Source organism: Lepidochelys kempii, chromosome 21, assembly GCF_965140285.1.
Source record: "Lepidochelys kempii isolate rLepKem1 chromosome 21, rLepKem1.hap1, whole genome shotgun sequence".
Lineage (NCBI taxonomy): Eukaryota > Metazoa > Chordata > Testudines > Cheloniidae > Lepidochelys > Lepidochelys kempii.
In genome coordinates, this window is record NC_136400.1 from 13963791 (window position 1) to 13982898 (window position 19108).

Consider the following 19108-nt stretch of genomic DNA (forward strand, 5'->3'; position numbering starts at 1 on the left):
TCTGAATAGGCTTTAAAGTAATTTTTCTCTATGAAGACGAAGATTCCAGAAAATAAGCCACTTAACCAATGGACTAGTTCCAAAATAGGAAAATGACTGTAAAATGCCTCATTTCTCAGAAGGAAGTGCACATGATGGAACTGAACCCAAGTTATTTTTAATTTTGCTCATGGATATTGAGTGACTGGTTTTTCCAGTCAGCTATTTCTGTAGGATTTTTGCGTCAAACTTTGTAAGTGTGAAAGTGGGGGTGGTCAGTTTGATTAATTCTCCGTGGGACAAGATAGATTTGTAAAGCTGAAATCTAACCAACTAGATTTGCAACTGTATAAGTGTTCCAGCCAATATTAGAATGGAATTGAATAGGAGAACTCCTTTTACTGAGTCCTGGGAGCGTTTGCTTTCTAAGTTGATGCTAGATTTATTTCAGGTCAGCTCTTACAATGATCTTGGACAAAAAGAAAAGGAGGACTTGTGGCACCTTAGAGACTAACACATTCATTTGAGCATAAGCTTTTGTGGGCTACAGCTCACTTCATCGGATGCATTCAGTGGAAAATACAGTGAGGAGATTTATATACATAAAGAACATGAAACAATGGGTGTTACCGTACACACTGTAACCAGAGTGATCACTTAAGATGAGCTATTACCAGCAGGAGAGCGGGGTGGGGCGTGGGAGGCGGAGAAGAAAACCTTTTGTAGTGATAATCAAGGTGGGCCATTTCCAGCAGTTGACAAGAAGGTCTGAGGAACAGTGGAGGGGGAATAAACATGGGGAAATGGTTTTACTTTGTGTAATGACCCATCCACTCCCAGTCTCTATTCAAGCCTAAGTTAACTGTATTTAGTTAACTATTTCCCCATGTTTATTCCCCTCCCCCGACTGTTCCTCATCTTCCTATTAGCTCATCTTAAGTGATCACTCTCCTTACAACGTGTATGGTAACACCCATTGTTTCATGTTCTCTGTGTATATAAATCTCCCCACTGTATTTTCCACTGAATGCATCCGATGAAGTGAGCTGTAGCTCACAAAAGCTTATGCTCAAATAAATTTGTTAGTCTCTAAGGTGCCACAAGTCCTCCTGTTCTTTTTGCGAATACAGACTAACACGGCTGCTACTCTGATCTTGGACAGTATTTCTCAGATCTGGACACTTGATTACTCTTAACCTATCAACACTTTATTCATTTACCCAGGACCACGTCAGTATTCAGTCAACAGTTCATCGACTGTGTGTAGATGCAGCCGGAGATCTGGGCATGTACTGAACGCACCAATACAGGCCTGCAAGCAATTGTCATACGTGATGGGTGAGGCTTAGCAGTTACACCAAGGAACAATGCAAATCACCAAGATTTCTTTTTACGTTTACTTACGACATCAATCATCGCTGGATTAAAAACTGGTGAACTGCTAGGTCGCAAAATGTAATTGTAAATGGGGAATTGTCGCTGAGGAGGTCGGTCTGTTTCCAGTGTGGTCCCCGCAGGGATTGGTTCTTGGCCCTACACTATTAAATATTTTTGTCAGCGACCTGGAAGAAAACGTAAAATCATCACTGATAAAGTTTGCAGATGACACATCATTGGGGAGTGGTAAATAATGAAGAGAACGGGTCACTGGCACAGAACGATCTGGATCACTTAGTAAACTGAGTGCAAGCAAACAATATGTGTTTTAATATGGCTGGTGTGTGGTGGTAAAAAACTGGACCCCTGGCAACCCTTGTGTGTGTGTGTGTGTGAGCGCACCATGAACATATCGCTTTGTTCTGTGTTTAAAAGTTCTGAGAGATTTGAAATTGTCACCTGTCATTTCTGCTAAACAAAAGTTGTCAAACTTCTGCTTCTCATGGGTGCTCTGTTCACGTCTGCGTTATAATCTCTCTGTTGCGGGCGGAAAGGGTTAGCTGCTGCATGAGTTGAATTCTATGAAGGAAGCTTTATAATGGACTCCGAGGTTGTGCTCCAGGTATTCGATAAACAGTTGGTTTCCGTATTAAGCTACTTAACTGGATTCAAACTCTAGGTGTGATTGAATTCTTTAGTTGGAATGATAACCAAATGGAAAGCCACCACCTTCGAATCTGCTTTAGCATTTTGAAGGGTTGGCTATTTTTTGTAGTCATTTGATTTAACTAATTTGATGACTTGATGCCAAACCAGTATAGAGACTGACTGACTGATTTGCCCTTGATTCGCTGGTTGTATTGCTTGTTGGCAGTTTAGTTGAACGGTATTAATAATAGCTTAGTTTTGGTGCTATGCCGTCCTGGTTTCATTTCGAAGTGTTTTTAATAAGGGGTGTAAATAGACAGTCATGTCTTTCCATAAGCCAGGTGGGTTCAGGTGGACGCCAGCTGGTCAACCTAAAAGCCCAACCGGCTATCCCTTATGAGTCTTTGCTCCTGATACCCCTCATGGCCATAGGTGCTGGCTCTGGGGCTGCCGGCTTGAAGGGCTTTCCATTATACCCAGGGTTTGCAGTTTGATCGATGGCTCTCAGCACCCCCACTATACAAATTGTTCCAGCCCCCCTGCTCCCAGCCTTGCTCTGTGCTGCTGGCAGATGGGGGAGTGATGTAGTTGTCGGTGCAGTGCGGAGGAGGCGGCCAGTGAGCTGGAACGGGGTGAGAGGCTGTTCCCTATAGGTGGAGGAGGCCGAGAGCCAGTGGCGCTGGAATGGGTTTTAGAGTGGGGGGGGGGCTGAGCTGCGCCTCCCCCCGCTTACCTCTGTCTGCGCCCTCCGCCACCCCTAGAGCTGGGGCCGGGAGCAGGGCTGTGGTTTCGGGAGAGGGGACACGGATGGGGTGAGGGGGCCGAGGCTGGGTGTGGAGTCCCGGGCTGGGGCCAGCAGCCAGGACCCCACATGCAGGCCGGGAGCAGAGTCCTGGGCACGGGGCCAGCAGCCGGGACACCGCGCAAAACCCCCGCACCCTTAGTTCCCTCGCCTGAGTCGAGAGCAGCATCAGGAGGAAGGACAGAGCATTGGTGATGGCGGGGAAGCGTCAGTGTAGGACTGTTAGATTGGAACGGGCGGGCATAGGAGGCAGGGTCTTCTCTCTCGAATTGCTATTGATTTCAGGCTCCAGGGCACAGACAAGCTATTTACTCAGGGCTAAGTGCAGAGACCTGCCGGATACCTGATGTCATGGAGTGTTTCAGGCTCTCTGCCCCACTAAAGCCCCAGGCCTCTGCAGAGAGAGTGAGGCTAGGCTATGTTTTATCAACCATTTTTTTCCCCCTTGGGATCAATTTGCTGCTTTTTAGTTAATGTTGGTTCAGCTGATTTAGTATTTTGAAAAGAAGATTTGTAGCCGTGCCCAGAGTCATCAGAGCTGGAGGGGCAGAGCAGGGCATGTCCGCCTGCCAGGGGGAAGAAAGGGAGTCGCCAAAACCACCCTTGGCCCTCAGTCTCTGTCCTCCACCACTACTCATCTGCCTCTGCTTCTCTGCCCCTACCTCTGTCTCCTTGACTGTCCCTTTAAAAGGGCACCCGAAAGGAAATTAGCCATTGCAGAGCAGTGAGCAATATAAAGAGCTACACAGCCATACTGAGGTTAAAGCTCAAAATGGCCTTTGGTTGGCAAAGGGCCCAATGCAGCAGGGGGCTGAATGCACTGCCATGCACCTTCTCCTCCTACAAGAACAAGGGAATTCTCTATGAAATTGGAAAAACAGCGCACTTGACGCTGATGAATGGAAATACTTTTTCACGGAGCACATCACTAACCTGTGGAACTCATTGCCATAAGATATACTTAGAAGCGAAGAGTTTAGTAGGATTCAAAGCGGGGATTGGATGTTTCTGTGGATAATGAGAACACCCCAGCTACGTTAGGCAGGATACAAGAATCAGGAGAGATATCAATCCTCCTGCTTCAGGGCATAATCCAACCGTTAACTGCCAAGGATTAGGAAGTTCGTGGCAGGTTATTCCATAATTCTCTACAAGGGGGTTCCATGCACCTTTCTCTGAAACAAAGCTGTAGACTAGATGGACCCCTGGTCTCATCCTGCCAGGCAGTTCTGGTGTCCCATTGATCTCTCTTGTGCAAAGGGATCTGTTGGATGAAAGTAGCTGAGGCCCACTGTGCAGGACAGGGAGTGACTGAAAATCCAGGCTTTGGGCTGTAACTGCCTGTCTTGGGGTCCAGAGGGGAATTTACCCCATGTGCTGCATTAGGCGACATCATAGGTAATTGGCCCTCCCCCCACCCCCAAACCCTGGCAGGGATCCTGTCTCCACTCATCCCTTTCGAGAGTCTCCCCTCTTTTACCCACCCAGCGCACGGGCCCATGCTGCCAGGAATCAAGGTCTTGGTGACACGCCTGAGTGCCACGGGCCAGGAACAGATTTGTACATATCGGCCTGACTGCCCCTCTGGCAGGACAGAGGTGAGGCTGGGCCAGATCTCAGGGTGAGCTCGCAATGTCACACGCTGAAATATGGCCCGGCCGTCGCTTGGTGTGAACAGAGGGGCAACCGCTCAGATTTCAGTGGCGTTGTGACCAAGCAGCCCGAGTAACTCTCCGGACAGGACCGCTGCTTAACAGTGACCAGTCCACAGCCCCCCTGGCTCCGCAGAACATTGAGCAAATGCCAACACCTTGGGAGCAGGGGTGTTCGCCTTGCCCAGCACCACTGAAGCCCATCGGCAGGGTCCTGGGCTGGATGGGCCTTTGGTCTGAGCCGGGATGACGTATGTTGCCACCAGCTGGCAGATGCAGCTCTCTCTCCTCTGCCGATTTCCTGGCACTGGCTACAAGGGTTGCTACGGAAGGAGCAACTTCGCCTTCTCTCTTAGCCCTTTGCATGCCCAGGGCCAGACTCTGATCTCACTTTCCTGGCAATCCCACTGAAGCCAGGGGCAATGCTGTGGCTTTATTGCGGTCTGCGAGCCAGGAACCACCCCCTTCGTTTCAGAGCAGTGCACAGGGAGTGCATCCGAGAGGGGATCCCTCTGCACCTGGGTTTTCAGAGAAAGGAGGGGTTGGGTCTCAGATTCCCCAGGTGGGTGCCAACCTCCAGTTCTCCCAGCTGCTGTATGGTCGGGGGAGGCACCTGCCCCGAGCAGGGCTGGAGATGCTGCTCACCAAATCGCCCTTTGTGATTCATTGCTATATTTGGCCTGGCAGCCACGTGGCTGCAAGCCCCTGCCAGTGCACTCCTGACAGCTGCTGGGAGAGGCCGGGGGGAGGCAGGCAGGCGACAGGGAGAGAGTCCTGACAATCAGAGGAAATTATCTGGCTGATCACTGGGCCCGGAGCCCTGGCTTCCCAACGGCACCGAGCATGAGCACAGCCTGCCGCTAGAGCTAGAGACAACTGCCTTGGAGCAGCTCCAATTCTGCAGCCCCTGGGAGCCAGCGGTCCCTGGCCAGAGCTCCCACTGAGCTGGGATAGTCCAGCCAGCACGCAGACAGACACCGACAAGGCACATGCTGCATCCTGAAGATGGGGTCGGCAGCACCCTGCCTTCCAGCTCCTCTCTGGGATCCATTTTCCTCTGCTGCACTTCATCTGAGGGAGAAATGGGGTAATGTGGCCTGTTTCTCTGGGGAGATTCCCCCTCTCCCAGAGCCTGGTACTTTAGGGACTCAGACGCAGGTGGGGCTGGTGTGTGGGATGGTCCCATGATGCCTGTGTGCGTAAATTTGGTTTCACGCAATGTTCACATCCCCCTGGATGTTTGTGAGTACAGCCGCAGCGCGGGGGGGGGGGGAGCAGCTGGTAGATGATGCTTCCCTGGGCCAGCACAGGAGAGCACGGAGCCATGCCGCTGGCCTCCTGTGGGCCAGCAGGTTCCTGAATCCTGACCTACCCTACAAGGCTTGCACTTAGATCCCATGGCGATAAGGACGCAGGCTAGAGACCTTGGAGGGAGGCTGCTGGGAGGGCGGTTCACTAGCACCCGTTTGTGGAGGCGGAGAAGCTTAATGTACAGCGCCTGGCGTAATGGGCTCCTGGTCTGGGACGGGGGCTCCTACGTGCTCCAGTACTATAAGGTGCCACAAGTACTCCTTTTCTTTTTGCGAGTACTATAAGCGAGAATCTAATCTGGCTCTCCCGCTGTCTGGAGGGGCTGATGCCGTGCCTCGGTGCTGGCTGGATGTTTGTGAAGGAGTGTGCTGGCAGATCCCAGCCCATGGGGCGGGTAGGAGCCTGGGGAAGCAGCCGCACGCAGGTGGGAAGTGTTTCACTGTGTCTCTTTTCCCGTAGGTCACAGACCTGGATCGCAAGCGCAGCTCCGTGGGGCAGAGGCTTGGGGAGTATCTCGCTCACTGCAAAGTGCATCGCTCAGCCTCCATTTCTTCCAACAGACTGATTCTCGTTCACCATGCCCAGGCAGGTGAAAAGTCCCCCAACCCCTCCTAGTACTACTGGCTTTGCGGGGTCCCTGAAGAGGTGCGTGCTGGAAGGGCGCCGCGTTCCTCTCTGAGCCCATGGCTTTGCTGTGCTCTGGCATCCATGCGCTGCGTCAGATGGGATCCACTCATCTGTGGGCTACGAAGCTGTCTGGGTGGCTGATTGGAATGAACCGCAGAGAGCCAGAGGCGGTCGTCTCTTCGGGGGCCTTATTGGTTTAAAGGACACCGTGTAGCCCATGGAGCAGGGGACGCTGATCTCAGCAGTGCAAGGTTCAGCTTAACCAATGATTCGGGGCTGCGAGGTGAGAGCAGGCATGGGGGAGCCTGCACCCTGTCCCAAGCTGCCGGTCTCTGACGCTCGCTGCAATGGGCCGCGGGCAGCTGTAGCGATGTGATCTGCTGTCCGACCGATCTACAGCCCAAGAGAGACCCCGAGGAGGTCGTCTAAGCAAACCCCTAGGCGAGGCAAATTAGCCTCTCTGGCGACTGGCGCGTGGCTGAAACGAGCCACCACCACCACCATGATGTGCGAGGTGATGCCCACCATCAACGAGGGCGACCCCCTGGGGTCCCAGCAGGGCCCCGACTCGGAGGCCAACTTCGAGCAGCTAATGGTGAACATGCTGGACGAGCGAGACAAGCTGCTGGAAACGCTGCGGGAGACCCGGGAGACTCTGGCCTTGACCCAAAGTCGGTTACAGGAGACTGGGCATGAGCGAGACCAGCTGCAGAGGCAACTCAATTCTGCCCTCCCGCAGGTAAGGAGAGCAGCTCCGGAGCTCTGCCGGGACGAGGGAGGGCCAGGGCTGGGGACCTTGGCAGGGCTGTGGGAATAGGGTAGATGTCTTCGGGATTTCTCCAGGCTCCTTGCTAGCACTGCTGTACAGCGAGCGTCCAGGCTAGCCCGGTTTGGGCTGCTGCAAACCTGACAGCCTGGTGCTTAAAGCCAGGATGGAGCCAGGAAATGCAGCTCTGCCAGAAGCGGCCTCTCATTCCGAGTGTCTGACTTCTGACCCCTTGGGCCTGATACTTCCAAAGTGCTGAGCACCCGCAGATCCCATTGTCTGCAGCTGTAGTGACGGTGGCTCAGCACCCCGGCAAATCACGTGTTAGGTGGGTGAGGTTGGACACCTGGGAATCGAGGCCCCTTTTGGACGTACTGGCCTCAACGGGGCTAAAGAGATGTCCCTGAAGGCGAAGGCCAGCTGCCCGCTCAGTGGGGCCGTTCACGTTCATTATAACCCTTCCTCAGACCCGCGCTGCCCGGCCTGTAAGTTCCCCAGCGCAGGTGGCTCCCCGCTGATGGCCTCCTGGAGACTCTGCGGGTGGGGAGGGCGGATTCTGCTGTCCTAGTCCCAACAGCTGGGTCCCAGCTTTGGGTCGTGTATCCCTGAACCGGAGCTACTGAGGTTTGGAGAGCAAACGTTCGTGTTCTCCTGCTCACAGCCTTTCCCATCCCGAGGGAGGCAGGATGGCCCAGTGGTTAGGGCGCTGACTTGGGAGAACTGGGTTCAAACCCCTGCTCTGCCGCAGACTCCCTGTGTGCCCTTGGGTGAGTCCCTTAGCCTCTCTGGCCTTAGCTCCCATCTGTACAATGGGGATAATAGCCCTGCCTCCCACAGCGGGAGTGTGAGGGTAAAGATTGGGAGGTGATCAGATACTACGGGCTCCTCAGAAGTGCCATTTATCGCTCCTCTGAACGGGGGAGGGGTGGGGCGGGGCGCTGGTGCTGAGCCTCAGAGGCACGTCACGCCCTCAGCACAGGGCAGCGAGGGGCGTGAGGGGCCAGCTGTGCTCACGAGCCCAGAGACTTGGCTGCCGTGACCCCCAGCTTTGCCCTCGCCGTTGGGCCAGCTCGGCCACTAGCTGAGGGTTTAGCCGCTTGGCAGGTGTCCCCGTTTTAATCAAATGCCCCAAAGAGCGTGAAGCCTGTGGGCTGGCTGGAACTGAGCATGGCCGGGCGGGAGCCCGGTGGTGCAGGGCTTCGTCACTACCCGCGGTCCCCGCCAGCCTGCAGGGGAGCTGTGTCTGCAGCACATTGCTGGAGCTGCTGGCACTGGTGGAACCAAAGTCTTCTGAGTCCCAGCCCAGTGCTCTGTCCACTAGGCCGCGCTGCCTCCATTGCGCTGGGACCTGAGCGCCGAATTCAGAGCGTTCTAACCAAATTCTCCCTGAGCCGCGGACTGATCAGACGTCCTCCCTGGGGTCTCACTCAGTTCATTAACATGGCTGGTTAAAAGGCAAGAGTCTCACAAAAACGCAGGCGTGTCAGGGAGATAAATATGGTTCGTGGATATTTTTGTAGGCCCCAAATATATATTTAATATCAACACCCAGCTCTTTTATTGCCCTTTCTGTTCATAGTTATCAAAGCGCTTTACAAATCAGGTTGGTATCGTTAATCTCCATTGTGCAAGTGGGGAAACCGAGGCACAGAGCGGTGACGTGACTTGCTCAAGGCCAACCAGCAGGCCAGTGACCGAGTTGGGAATAGAACCCAGGTCTCCGGATTGCCAGTCCAGTGGCCCTCTCCTTATGACCCGATAGCAATTGTTCTGCTGGGCACACCGCACATACAGTACACAGGGGGGCTGCTGGTCCAGGCAAAAGAAATTGGCCATCTGCCACCAGATGACTTTAAATCTTGGGGCATAATGAGGTGTGCGGTGCAGTGAGTCCTGGCTGCAGATCCTGGGTTATAGAAATGAGAAGATCAAGCAAAATGTTGGCAAGAGAGAACAGTGGTTAATATGCATGGTCTGAGGAGGAAGAAAATGAAGCTTGGTCCTTGGCTGATGGCCCCTCACGCAGCCTGCTGGTCTGGCTGGTGTTTGACTCCCCTGATGTCGGATGGTATGTTTGGCAGGGCTCTGGGGGTGGCTGGACAGGGACCTTTGGGGCTGGGTGAGGAACTTGTCACCCCTGACTGGGGATCTAACATGCTGGCTGACGCCTCAAGATGTTTAGGATAATCCTGAGAGGGCAGTTTGAACGGGCAATAGCGCTGCTTCGCCGGTGGAACCCAGGAGCACGTTCCCTGCCCTGGGAGCAGGATGGCCTCTGGGCCAGTGTGTTATAACTCCAAAGCATGGCCCGTTGCAAAGCGGGGTAGTTTTAAAGCGCACTAGGGAACTGCGGCTGCAGGGTCCACACGGACACTTAGCTCGCAGCAGGCTAGTGTGGGGGTAGATTTGCACCCCAGCTTGCTGCGAACTAAGCGTATGTGTAGCCAAGCCCGTGGGCTAACCTTCCCCTACATTCCTGGGAGGGAGGTAGCAGCTGGTGGTCAAACTGAGGCACAGAGAACAATGTGGTTTGCCCTCGGTGGTCAGTGGCTGAATTGTCAGACTTCCTGGCTCCAGTCCCCTGCTCTAACCACTAGACCCCTTGGCGTCTCCCCGTCGGCTCAGGAGGGCACTGTCTCTGCTGGAGCCCAGGCACTGTGCCACAATGGACAGCCAAGGTGAGCCAAGCTAATGACGTAATGACTGGATCTTTGCGGGGTCTGCCGTTCCCCCTGGCTTCAGAGGCAGCACCTCTGGAGCTTGGGGCATTAGGTCCATGGTTAGCCAGGTTAGAACATCCCGGGGCTCTGTCAGCTGGAAACGCCACTCCACACCTGGGGAAATGCTGTCAGGGTATCTTCCACCTAACAGCACAACTAGGGCTTAGGTCCTGGGTGATGTTTCGGGAACACTAGGGGGTTCCTGACCCCAGCTGTCCTGGCTCTGCTGGGTTCCAGGTGTGTGTCAGTCCGTACCTGGTTTCCAGATTATGGCTGTGCACCATGACAGGGTCCCAACAGCTTCTCCTCTTGGGCTCCTGCTCACCTGCTTCCCACCAGTGGCCCCCACACTTCTGCACTCCCTGGAAGAGGAAATGGGGACGTGGTTCTTCTTATCGTCCTTTTCACCAATAGAACTCAAAGCGCTCTCCAAAGGAGGCCAGCACTATTATCCCTGTTGTACAGATGGGGAAACTGAGGCACAGAGGGGCAATGACTGACCTGAGGTCACCCAGTAGGCCTTCCTTCCATGGCCCTGCGTTACCCGGGCGGGTGAATGAACACAAACCTTGCTCCCCTACCCCTGACCTCTCCACCTCCTGAACACATGCAATGGGGACAAGTGGTTTATTTTTCTTTATTTTGGGCCTGATCCTGAGACGTGACCTCAGTGGGAGGCACAGGTGCTGAGCACCCCTCACGATCAGACCCTGGGTGTGACTGAGAAACACAGACCGTGACACTGTCCCTCCGGCACCTGCATCTGTGTGGCAGCATCTCCTTGACAGTGCGTCAGGCCTGCTAGGCCTTGCCTGTGCTCTGGTGTAGATGGAGGTCTGGGGGGATGCCATGAGGTCCTGCTGTCCCATTGCGGATTTCTCCCTTTGCACGGGATGCCGTGCGATGTCCGTGGATCTATGGCTGTTCTGTTGGGCGGGAGAAGGCCCCCCTGGTTGTTCTCTCAGTTGCCAGTGCTGAGCTCTGCCCTGGGCCCCTCGTGCTGGGAGAGTTGAAGTTCAAATTGCTGGAAAGCCAGGCGTAGTGGCGTTAGGGGGGTGCTTCCCACACAGCGCAGCCGGGCAATCTGAACGGTGCTGCCGAGCGTGGGTGGCAACCTGCACTATCGGAGCCCAGCCCAGCTCCCGCTCCTGCCTGTCCAGCCCAGGGGGCCTGGCCGTGCCCTCTGCAGCACCCCCCGAGGCTGAGGGAGAGACTCCGCCCGGGATTCTCTGGGGCACTCGTAGGCAGGGCTCAGGGTTGGTTCGGGTGCTGGGATGGGGGTGCTGTTACGAAGCGTGTGGGGGTGTTAACCACCCTTGTCTCCTAATTGGGCCACAGCTCCAGGGTTCTGGGGATCCTGGCCTGCGGCCTCTCTGCTCCCTGGCTGGTCTCAGGGCTGTTCCCTGCCCGCTGCGGGGTTTCCGCGTGATTCTCTCTGCCCAGCCTGTCACTGGGAGCCTCTGCACCTCACCCTCCCCTGATCTCCAGTGGGGAGCAGAGCATCTCCTCCTTGGCCGGCCAGAGCACTGCTGCAGGGGGAGGGGGAGCCGTGCTCTGCATCCTTCGGGGGTGGCTTAGGCTCTGCCTAGACACACAAGAAAGTAGCCTCCCCTCCCATCCTAGAGCAGAGCAGGGGCCCTGGGCTTGGCCTTCTCCGGCTACCGAGGACTGTTCCTGTCACGCGGGATACAGAGCGGTGAAACTCAACCTTCTTTGGAGCCCAGCCCTTCACACTCGCTGACGGCTGTCTCCTGTCTGGTGGTCCACACTGCCCCTGAGGTGTCTGTCAGTGGGCCACTGAGGCATGGGGCCCTTGGCATGAGCTGGCATCTGGCCTGCCAGCACCGCACTGTTAATCCCTCCTCACCGCGCCCTCGGGCCACGTAAACTTGGGAGGGAAGGAGGGCATGGCAGGTTCTCAGGTGGTCCGGAAGCAGCAAGGACCAGTTCACAGCCTGGAAAACTGCACCCCCCACCCCTGCCTTCAGCAGGGATCACCCCTCAAAAACATCCAGCTCTGACTCCTGATCTCAGGGGGCTCCACCCTTCTTGTGGGTGCTGAGCGCTGCCCAAACTCCATCTCTGTGGCTGTTCGCCCTCGGGCGTGGCTGGCAGCTGCTCTAAAGCAGTGGGGTGATGATGCTCACGGAAAAGCCACGTAGCTGCATTCTGGATGCGGCCTGGGCTATTGCAATAGGCGGTTAATGCCGGTAGGTGGTGCTCCAGGCTAGTCAAGTTCCCGGAGGCGGCTGGCAGGTGCTGTGAAGGGTTGAACCGTTGCTCCACTGGTGAAGGGCACTGGCCTGCAGTCAGCTGGAGTCTGAGCTGCTCAGTCAGTTTGTCTGATTCCTTTGCTGCCTGCTGAGGGGAGCTGCTTAACCCTTTCCGAGCTGGGTTCCGCTCACCCGCTGACCACGTCCCAGCTGGGCTACTGTTGCTTGTTGTTATTTCATTTAAATTCACGTCGAGAAAGCTCATGCCCAGAGCTCTTGGCAGCACGGCGGCTGATCTACACGTGCTTTGAGCTGTACGCCAGATCAGCTGATACCCTGGCCAGCGTGGCAGGCCGGCTCTGCCGGGAGGTGTCCGGGCAAAGGGCAGCACCAAGGGTTGGTTTTTGCAGGACGTGTTGAGGACAGAGTGGCGGGTCGCACTGGGATTCACCCTGTGCTCTGGCATAGCCAGAGTCCTGGGCAGCGTGGCAGTGACGGGCAGGCTTTGCCAGCGTGGTGTGAGGGCGATAGTGGGCTGTGCGTGGGCCTTGGGGGGCATCGTGGGACATCATAAGCCTGATCTGGATGACACGGCAGGCAGGTGGGATTGGAACATGCCCACGCAGCATGGTGAGCTGTATAGAACATGCCTGTATCCCAGGGATGGGTGGGAGTTATTGGGATGGGGAGCCCCACAAACAAGCGCTGTTCGGGTGTGACTGGAGGGCACAGCTGGCAAGGGGTCCTGGGATGTGCCTGGCAGCTGGGTGCACAGTGGGCAGACAGCTCGCAGGCCGTGGGGAGCCTGGGCCGAACTGGGACCTTGTCACTTTCTAACCGTGGCCGGGTTTGAGTTCAGGTGTGTCCAATGGGTGTTAATGGACTGAGCTGCCCCAGGGAAGGTGAACGCCGGGCCATGTCCCTCATTCAGCCAGCTTGCTGCGCTGTCCAAACCAGTCACAAACAACGGGCCCAGCCACCCATGTGCATGGCGGGTCTCAAAGCACACGACCCTCGGCACCCCCGGGGGCCTGCTGCTAGCGTTGGCCAGGCCGGCTCTGGGAGATGCTGCAGTCAGCAGGGGCTGTGCGTGCTCAGCGCCTCCCAGCATTCGGCCCGGACCTGGTGCGGTACAGGAGGGGTTTCCTGTCTGTGAAGCCACAGGCCGTAAAAGCACCAGGGAGGGGCAGCAAGGTCTCTGCGCAGCTGTCTGGACACTGCTGGGCTTTGCAGAGTCACTAGCACTGGCTGGAGGGACGGCCCCTCCCCTGCAGGGATGTTTGGCTGGACCTTGCAGAGCCATGCCGGGGTCAGGGAGGAGTTTGCTTTCTGCTGTTCAGATCTCGGCCAGGGAGAGAGTCTAGCTGTGGCCGGGGGAGCCTGCTTGGGTCCCCTTTGCCTCCACGCTCCTGTCCCCTCCTGCCTCGCTGGCTCGGCTCTCTGGGTTGCAGAGCTGGGCGCAGGATGTTGTCATGGGCCCATCTGTTCTCTGGCCTGGAGCAGACGCAGGGACTGGGCTGGACGCCTAGAAGCAGCCCCAGCCTGCGGGTCAGGGGAGGGGGTGCCAGCGGAGAACAGGGCTTGCTGCAGCGCTCGTGTGAGGGGGGATTGTTCTCTTTGCAGGGCACCTGGGGCTGTTCTACTCCCAGTTATTAAAGGTCTGGAGCCCTGGAAAGGAGCCCTGGCTCTGACCTCCTGCCTGCAGGGAGAGATGCTGACACCCCCTGGGCATCCTGGCCCATGCACACGGAGCAGGGCTGTCAGCGGCCCCGGTGGAGGGGCAGGCTTTGGCTCTGAGTCTCGCCTGTGTGAAGGCTCATGGGTCCTCTTCCACCAGTGCTCAGTGCATTGGGGAGAGTGGAGAGCGGAGCTTGGGGACCGACCCATTGGCCGCAAGGTGTAGGGCAGGGAGAGTGGGGCCAGAGGGCCCTGCATGGCTGGAGCTCACCGATCAGCCAGGGAGCCCGGGAGGCTTGAGACATTTTGGCCCCTCACTGGCTCTCTTTCAGCATCGGGATGCCTGACCCTCATGCTCCTCCCCCTCCTGCCCCCGAAGTCCCGGCGCCAGGGATTTGGCTCCGTCTCAGCAAAGACTTTAGATCCTGGGGAGGCAACTTGGCTGAACCTGGTGTGATTAAGCCAGGGCCACGCTGCCCCACAGGCTTGGGCCGGGGCTGGAGGCTGGCAGCTGGCTCACAGTTTGCAGAGACAGGGACCTCTCACCCTTCAGTGGGTACTGCATGCCCGGAAGAAACACAGGAAAATGCCTCTGGGGAAGGGCCCTGCTCCATGGTGCTGGACTGGTCCTGGATCCCGCAGGAGCCTGGAGCTTCATGCCAGGCTGGGGAGCGAGAGCTGGACTAGCTCACCACAGCCTCTGATTGCCTCCAGCTGACTGCCTGAGCTCAGCGCCCCATGGTCCTTTGTCTCCCCACCCTGGCAAACCTCCAGCTGGCCTGTGGGACCCAGCCCAGACAGATGCCCACTAGGCTGTGCCCCCATCCTCCGCTGAACAAAGTCCTGCCCCCAAACACGAGTGGGGTGATGCCCCATCACACTCCTCCTGGGCTCCGTGCCCTCTCCCCCAGCTGGGCAAGGGGCCGCTGCGTCCATCCATGGTGGGCAGCTGGAGCGAGAGCATCCCAGGTCACCCTGATGGCGAGGGCTGCCCACCCCACAGGCTGCTGCAACCACTCCCGGATTAAGGGGCTGTGCGGATTTACTTGCAGTTCTTGCTCCAATTCCGACTCCTCCATGTCTCCGCACAGGGAACATGCAAACGAAGCAGAGCAAACTAGGTCACTGCAAAGGGCCTCTGTACATCTGTGCGCTCCTCCGGGTTCGTCCACTGGGTCCCCCCGCTGCGGGCGCCCGCTCGCGGCTCCCCGTCCGAGCCATGGGGCTGGCTCCCTCCGACCCTGGGAAGGGGAACGATTAGCGCACGCAGCAGATGGGGAATTTCTGCAAGCTCCAAATGCCTCCTCCTGCCGAGTGCATCGCTGATCCTTCCCCAGTGCCCCAGCGCTCCGTCCCCTGCACAGAGAGGCAGGCTTGACGCGAAGCAGCTCCCCGGCTGCCTTCGGCTCGGAGCGGTTCCTCGTGCCTGGACTTCCAGCACCCTGGGTCTCGCTAACCGAACCCCGCCCCCCCCCGGCCTCGGGGCTAGCACCTGCTCTCCCCCCCAGGCTGGCAGAGCCGTGGATTTACAGCTCCAGCGGGAGATGATTCCCTGGCATGAATGCAGGGAGCAAATCCATAACGATTCATCTGCCCAATGGGACTCATTTCAGCATGTACATGTACCAGGTAAGCGGGGCTCCCCACCCGGGAAAGGTGGAGTAGGGGGATTCTGGGCTCTTCGGGCCCAAATGGGACATCAGCCTCATCAACGGGCATCAGTTCTACTGGGTAAACCCGCCGATTTCCCCCGTGGTGCTCAGAGTTCCTTCTCTGCCAGGCTCCATGTCTGGAGGGGAGACAGGCTGCGAGAGAACCCCCCTCTTGGACCATCCTGGGCACAGATGACACCTTCGCAAATGCCAGGATGGCTGGAGCCCCCACCCCAGGGTCTCTGGCTGTGTTTGCAGCCTCGGTGCTTCTGCTGGCCGGGGAGCACCAGCCCCCAAGCCATTTCGGATACATTTAGAGAGGCCCTTGGCTTGTGACGTTTTTGGGGAAGGCCTTGGCTCTTGGCAGGTTTATGGTGGCCCTTGGCTGGTGCCATGTTCAGAGGGTGGCACCCTTGGCTGGCACCGCATTCAGGTCAGGGGGACCCTTTGCTCTTGCTGCATTCAGATGGGGGGGGGCACCTGTGGCTCGCAGTGCAGTAAGGTGAGGGGGAGGCTCTGTCCTGCGCTGTGGTGAGGAGTGGGAGCCCTTGGCTCCCAGAGGGGTCAGGTGGGGGTTGCCCATGGCTTGCCATGGGGCTGGCTCTGCCTTGCTCTGTGGTCAGGTGAGGATGAGAGGGGGCAGGCTGGCTGCTTGAATTGACCCGCAGGGCCGGGGGAGTCTGCGTTTGTGGGTGCTCATTGAAGGCCACAGCCAGGACGTTAGGCTGGGGGTTCCCAGGTAGAGCAAACCCCTAAGGCCCTATATGCCCTTCCTAGCCAGCGGGTGTGCATGGCCCTGTCTCTCCCCGGGGCCCACTGCTGCTCCTCCCGGCTGTGACAGCGGCCACTCTCTGCGGGTGGGCATGCTGGGCACAGCGCCCGAGCTACCTGTGTTCCATACACCAGGATTGTGCTGGGAGTAGGAAATAAGGGGAATCCCCCCGATAGGGAATATTGATCTGGGACATGCTGCCCCCCAGCAGCAGGGCTGAGGCTCCGGGGCCGAGCTGCAGGCAACTAGCAGATCATGTCAGGAGATTGCCACGGCTTCAGCAGGAGGGTCAGAGATGCCTACGTGCCCGTGCCCTGCCCTGGCTGCTCTTACAACAACAAGGGCATGTGGGGCTGGCAGGAGACATGCTGCTATCCCTGAGCCAGAGCGGGGCAGCTGGGTTTTCTGCCCACTCCCAGGTGTGCGCTGTGAGGAACGAGCAGCCTGCCTTCCCACGCAGGAATTCACGGCTCTTGGCATTCATCCCTGCGGCTGGATTTCTTGTTTGGGGCTGGGGGTGGCCTCTTCGAGGAGTTTGTGTGTGTATAAGGTCAGGGTGTGTTTTCTGTTCATAGGGGGCAGGGCTGGGGTTGATGGGAGGATGCACCCCATGCAGACAGGGTCAGGATGGGGCGCAAGGGGACTGTTTAGGGGGGTGGGTGGGGCCCCTGTGTCCCCTGGCCCCTCCCAGGGGCTGAGATGCGATCCCTTTACATCTAGTCTCCCTGCGCTGCTGTGAGGTGCCTGCGATTGTCACTAACTGAGTGGCTGCCCCTTGCTTCGGGGCCGGCACCAGCATGAAGCTCCCAGGTGCCACGTGTCGGAGCCCGGGAAGCGATCTCTACCAAGGGGCCGCCAGAGCATTGGAGTCATTCTCCTAATCCTCGCTGGCATGCCATGGCCCCCGAAAGGCCGAATTGCTGTGTGATTTCCCAGGGAGACTAAGCTCCCTTAATGCTTCATACGTGATTTATTTATTCATGTGTGACTTCATCAGGCTGAAAACACTGTGTTCCAAGCTCTGGCCAGGCCTGCCTTTCCGTGCCTTCCTGGGGCTAATGACTGAGCGCTGATGGCCGCCCCTCTCTGCTCCTGCGGCCTGCACCGCTGGCTTCCAGGCAGGGTCCGTTCTCTGCGTGCTTTTGTAGCGAGGACCTCTCCCTGTGTCAGTCTGCTCCCAAATCCCTTGGGTTCCCCTTTCCTGTGTCTGCAGACCCTTGCAGGCTGTCAGACTTGCTCTCTGCATGTGTCTGCAGCAGGGTCCCTCACGTACTAGCAGGCTCCTGGTTGAGCCCATTTGCTGCATATACGTGCAGTGGGGCATTCAGCTTCCTGCCGGAGCCTTCTCCCCACAAGCAGTGACATCGGGGCCCAGCATGGGCTTGTAGGTCCTGCCCGAGCTGAGCCTGCTCCCCCAGCTAGCTGCACCTGGGCCCTCTTTGTGCTTCGTTCCTGGGTCCAGAGTTTATTCCCAGGGGCCGATCTGCCATCTGGAAGTGGACCTATGCTCCTGCAGGCACCCCACGTACAGCCCAGAGTCAGGCCTTTGTGTGGGAATTAAAGGGCAAGTTGAAAAGACTGCATCACCTGTTGTTTTGTTCTGTGCCCCTAGCACAGTGGGGCCCGGGTCCATGACTGGGTTCCTAGGGGCTGCTGCAATCCAAATGATAAATAATCCTGATCGGCCAAAAGTCCCAATCTGCAGTTGTTTTATGGTAGATTTTCAGTATCAGATGGGGCCACTGGTGCACCTAGTCCTAGGGCTGGGTGAAAACTTGGTTGCAAACAGTGTCGTATTTAAGACACTGGTGAGGTCTCAGCTGGAGTCCTGTGTCCAGTGCTGGGTGTCACACGTTAGGGAAGATGTGGACACGTTGGAGAGAGTCCAGAGGAGAGCAACAAAATTGACAAAAGGTTTAGAAAACCTGTCTTACGGCTACAGGGAAAGGTTAAAAACACCGTGTAGTGCTGAGAAAAGAAGACGGAGCAGATAGTCTCCAAATATGTGAAGGGCTGTTAGAAAGAGGACAGGGATCAATTGTTCTCCACGTCTCCTGAAGGTAGGACAAAAGGAATGGGCTTAACTTGCAGCCAGGGAGATTGAGGTTAGATATTAGGGAAAACTGTCTAACTCTCAGGGGAGTTGAGTGCTGGAGCAGGCTCCCAAGGGAGGTTGTGGAATCCCCGTCACTGGAGGTTTTTAAGAGCAGGTTGGATACACACCTATCAGGGACAGTCTAGGTTTACTTGGTCCTGCCTCAGCACAGGGGGCTGGACTTGATGACCTCCCGAGGTGCCATCCAGCCCCACATTTCTATGATTCTGGGCAAGTGCTTGAAGTTGCTTGAAATCTCCTCTTGTAAGGTGTGTGGGCTCATGTGAAAATGCAGCGTTTCTTGTTTGTTTGTTTTTGAAAAATGGCATTTGGGTCTGAAATTTGTTCTGGCGTTGGTGTGCCTTTCCGGGATGCCGCTCAGGGTCATTTCAAGCAGGGTTTCGTTATGTGGTTGAAGTCGCGTGGTATTTCTCTGCTTCTGCGACTGGCTGAGCTTCTCCCATCACTGGAGAGGCTCAGCAGAAACTTTGATTCCCTCTGTAGTCCTAGCAATGAGGAGAGAGTTTTAGCAAAGGGGACAAGCCATAGGCACTGACTCTGTGGGTGCTCCGGGGCCGGAGCACCCATGGGGAAAAATTAGTGGGTGCTCAGCCAAGCTCCCCTGCCCCTCCCCCCGAGCACATTGTGTCCCCGCTCCTCCGCCTACCTCCCAGCGCTTCCTGCCCGCCAAACAGCTGTTTGGCAGCGCTTAGGACTTTCCAGGAGGGAGGGGGAAGAGCGGGGACACAGCGTGCTCAGGGGAGGGGGCGGGGACTTAGGGGAAGGGTATGCAATGGGGGCGGGAAGGGGGTGGGGA

The 19108-nt window shown here is 56.9% G+C and overlaps 1 protein-coding gene across 10 annotated transcripts in view; it reads left to right on the forward strand.

Annotated features, from left to right (window-relative positions):
* Positions 1-19108, forward strand: part of PPFIA4 (PPFI scaffold protein A4) — a 166069-nt gene that overhangs the window by 62562 nt on the left and 84399 nt on the right. For all 10 annotated transcript variants that reach the window (XM_073320166.2, XM_073320174.2, XM_073320175.2 and 7 more), the window contains one exon: positions 6229-7135. In XM_073320166.2, the coding sequence (XP_073176267.2) occupies positions 6899-7135 (237 nt within the window). In that variant the 5' untranslated portion in view covers positions 6229-6898. The remainder of the gene's footprint in view (positions 1-6228; positions 7136-19108) is intronic.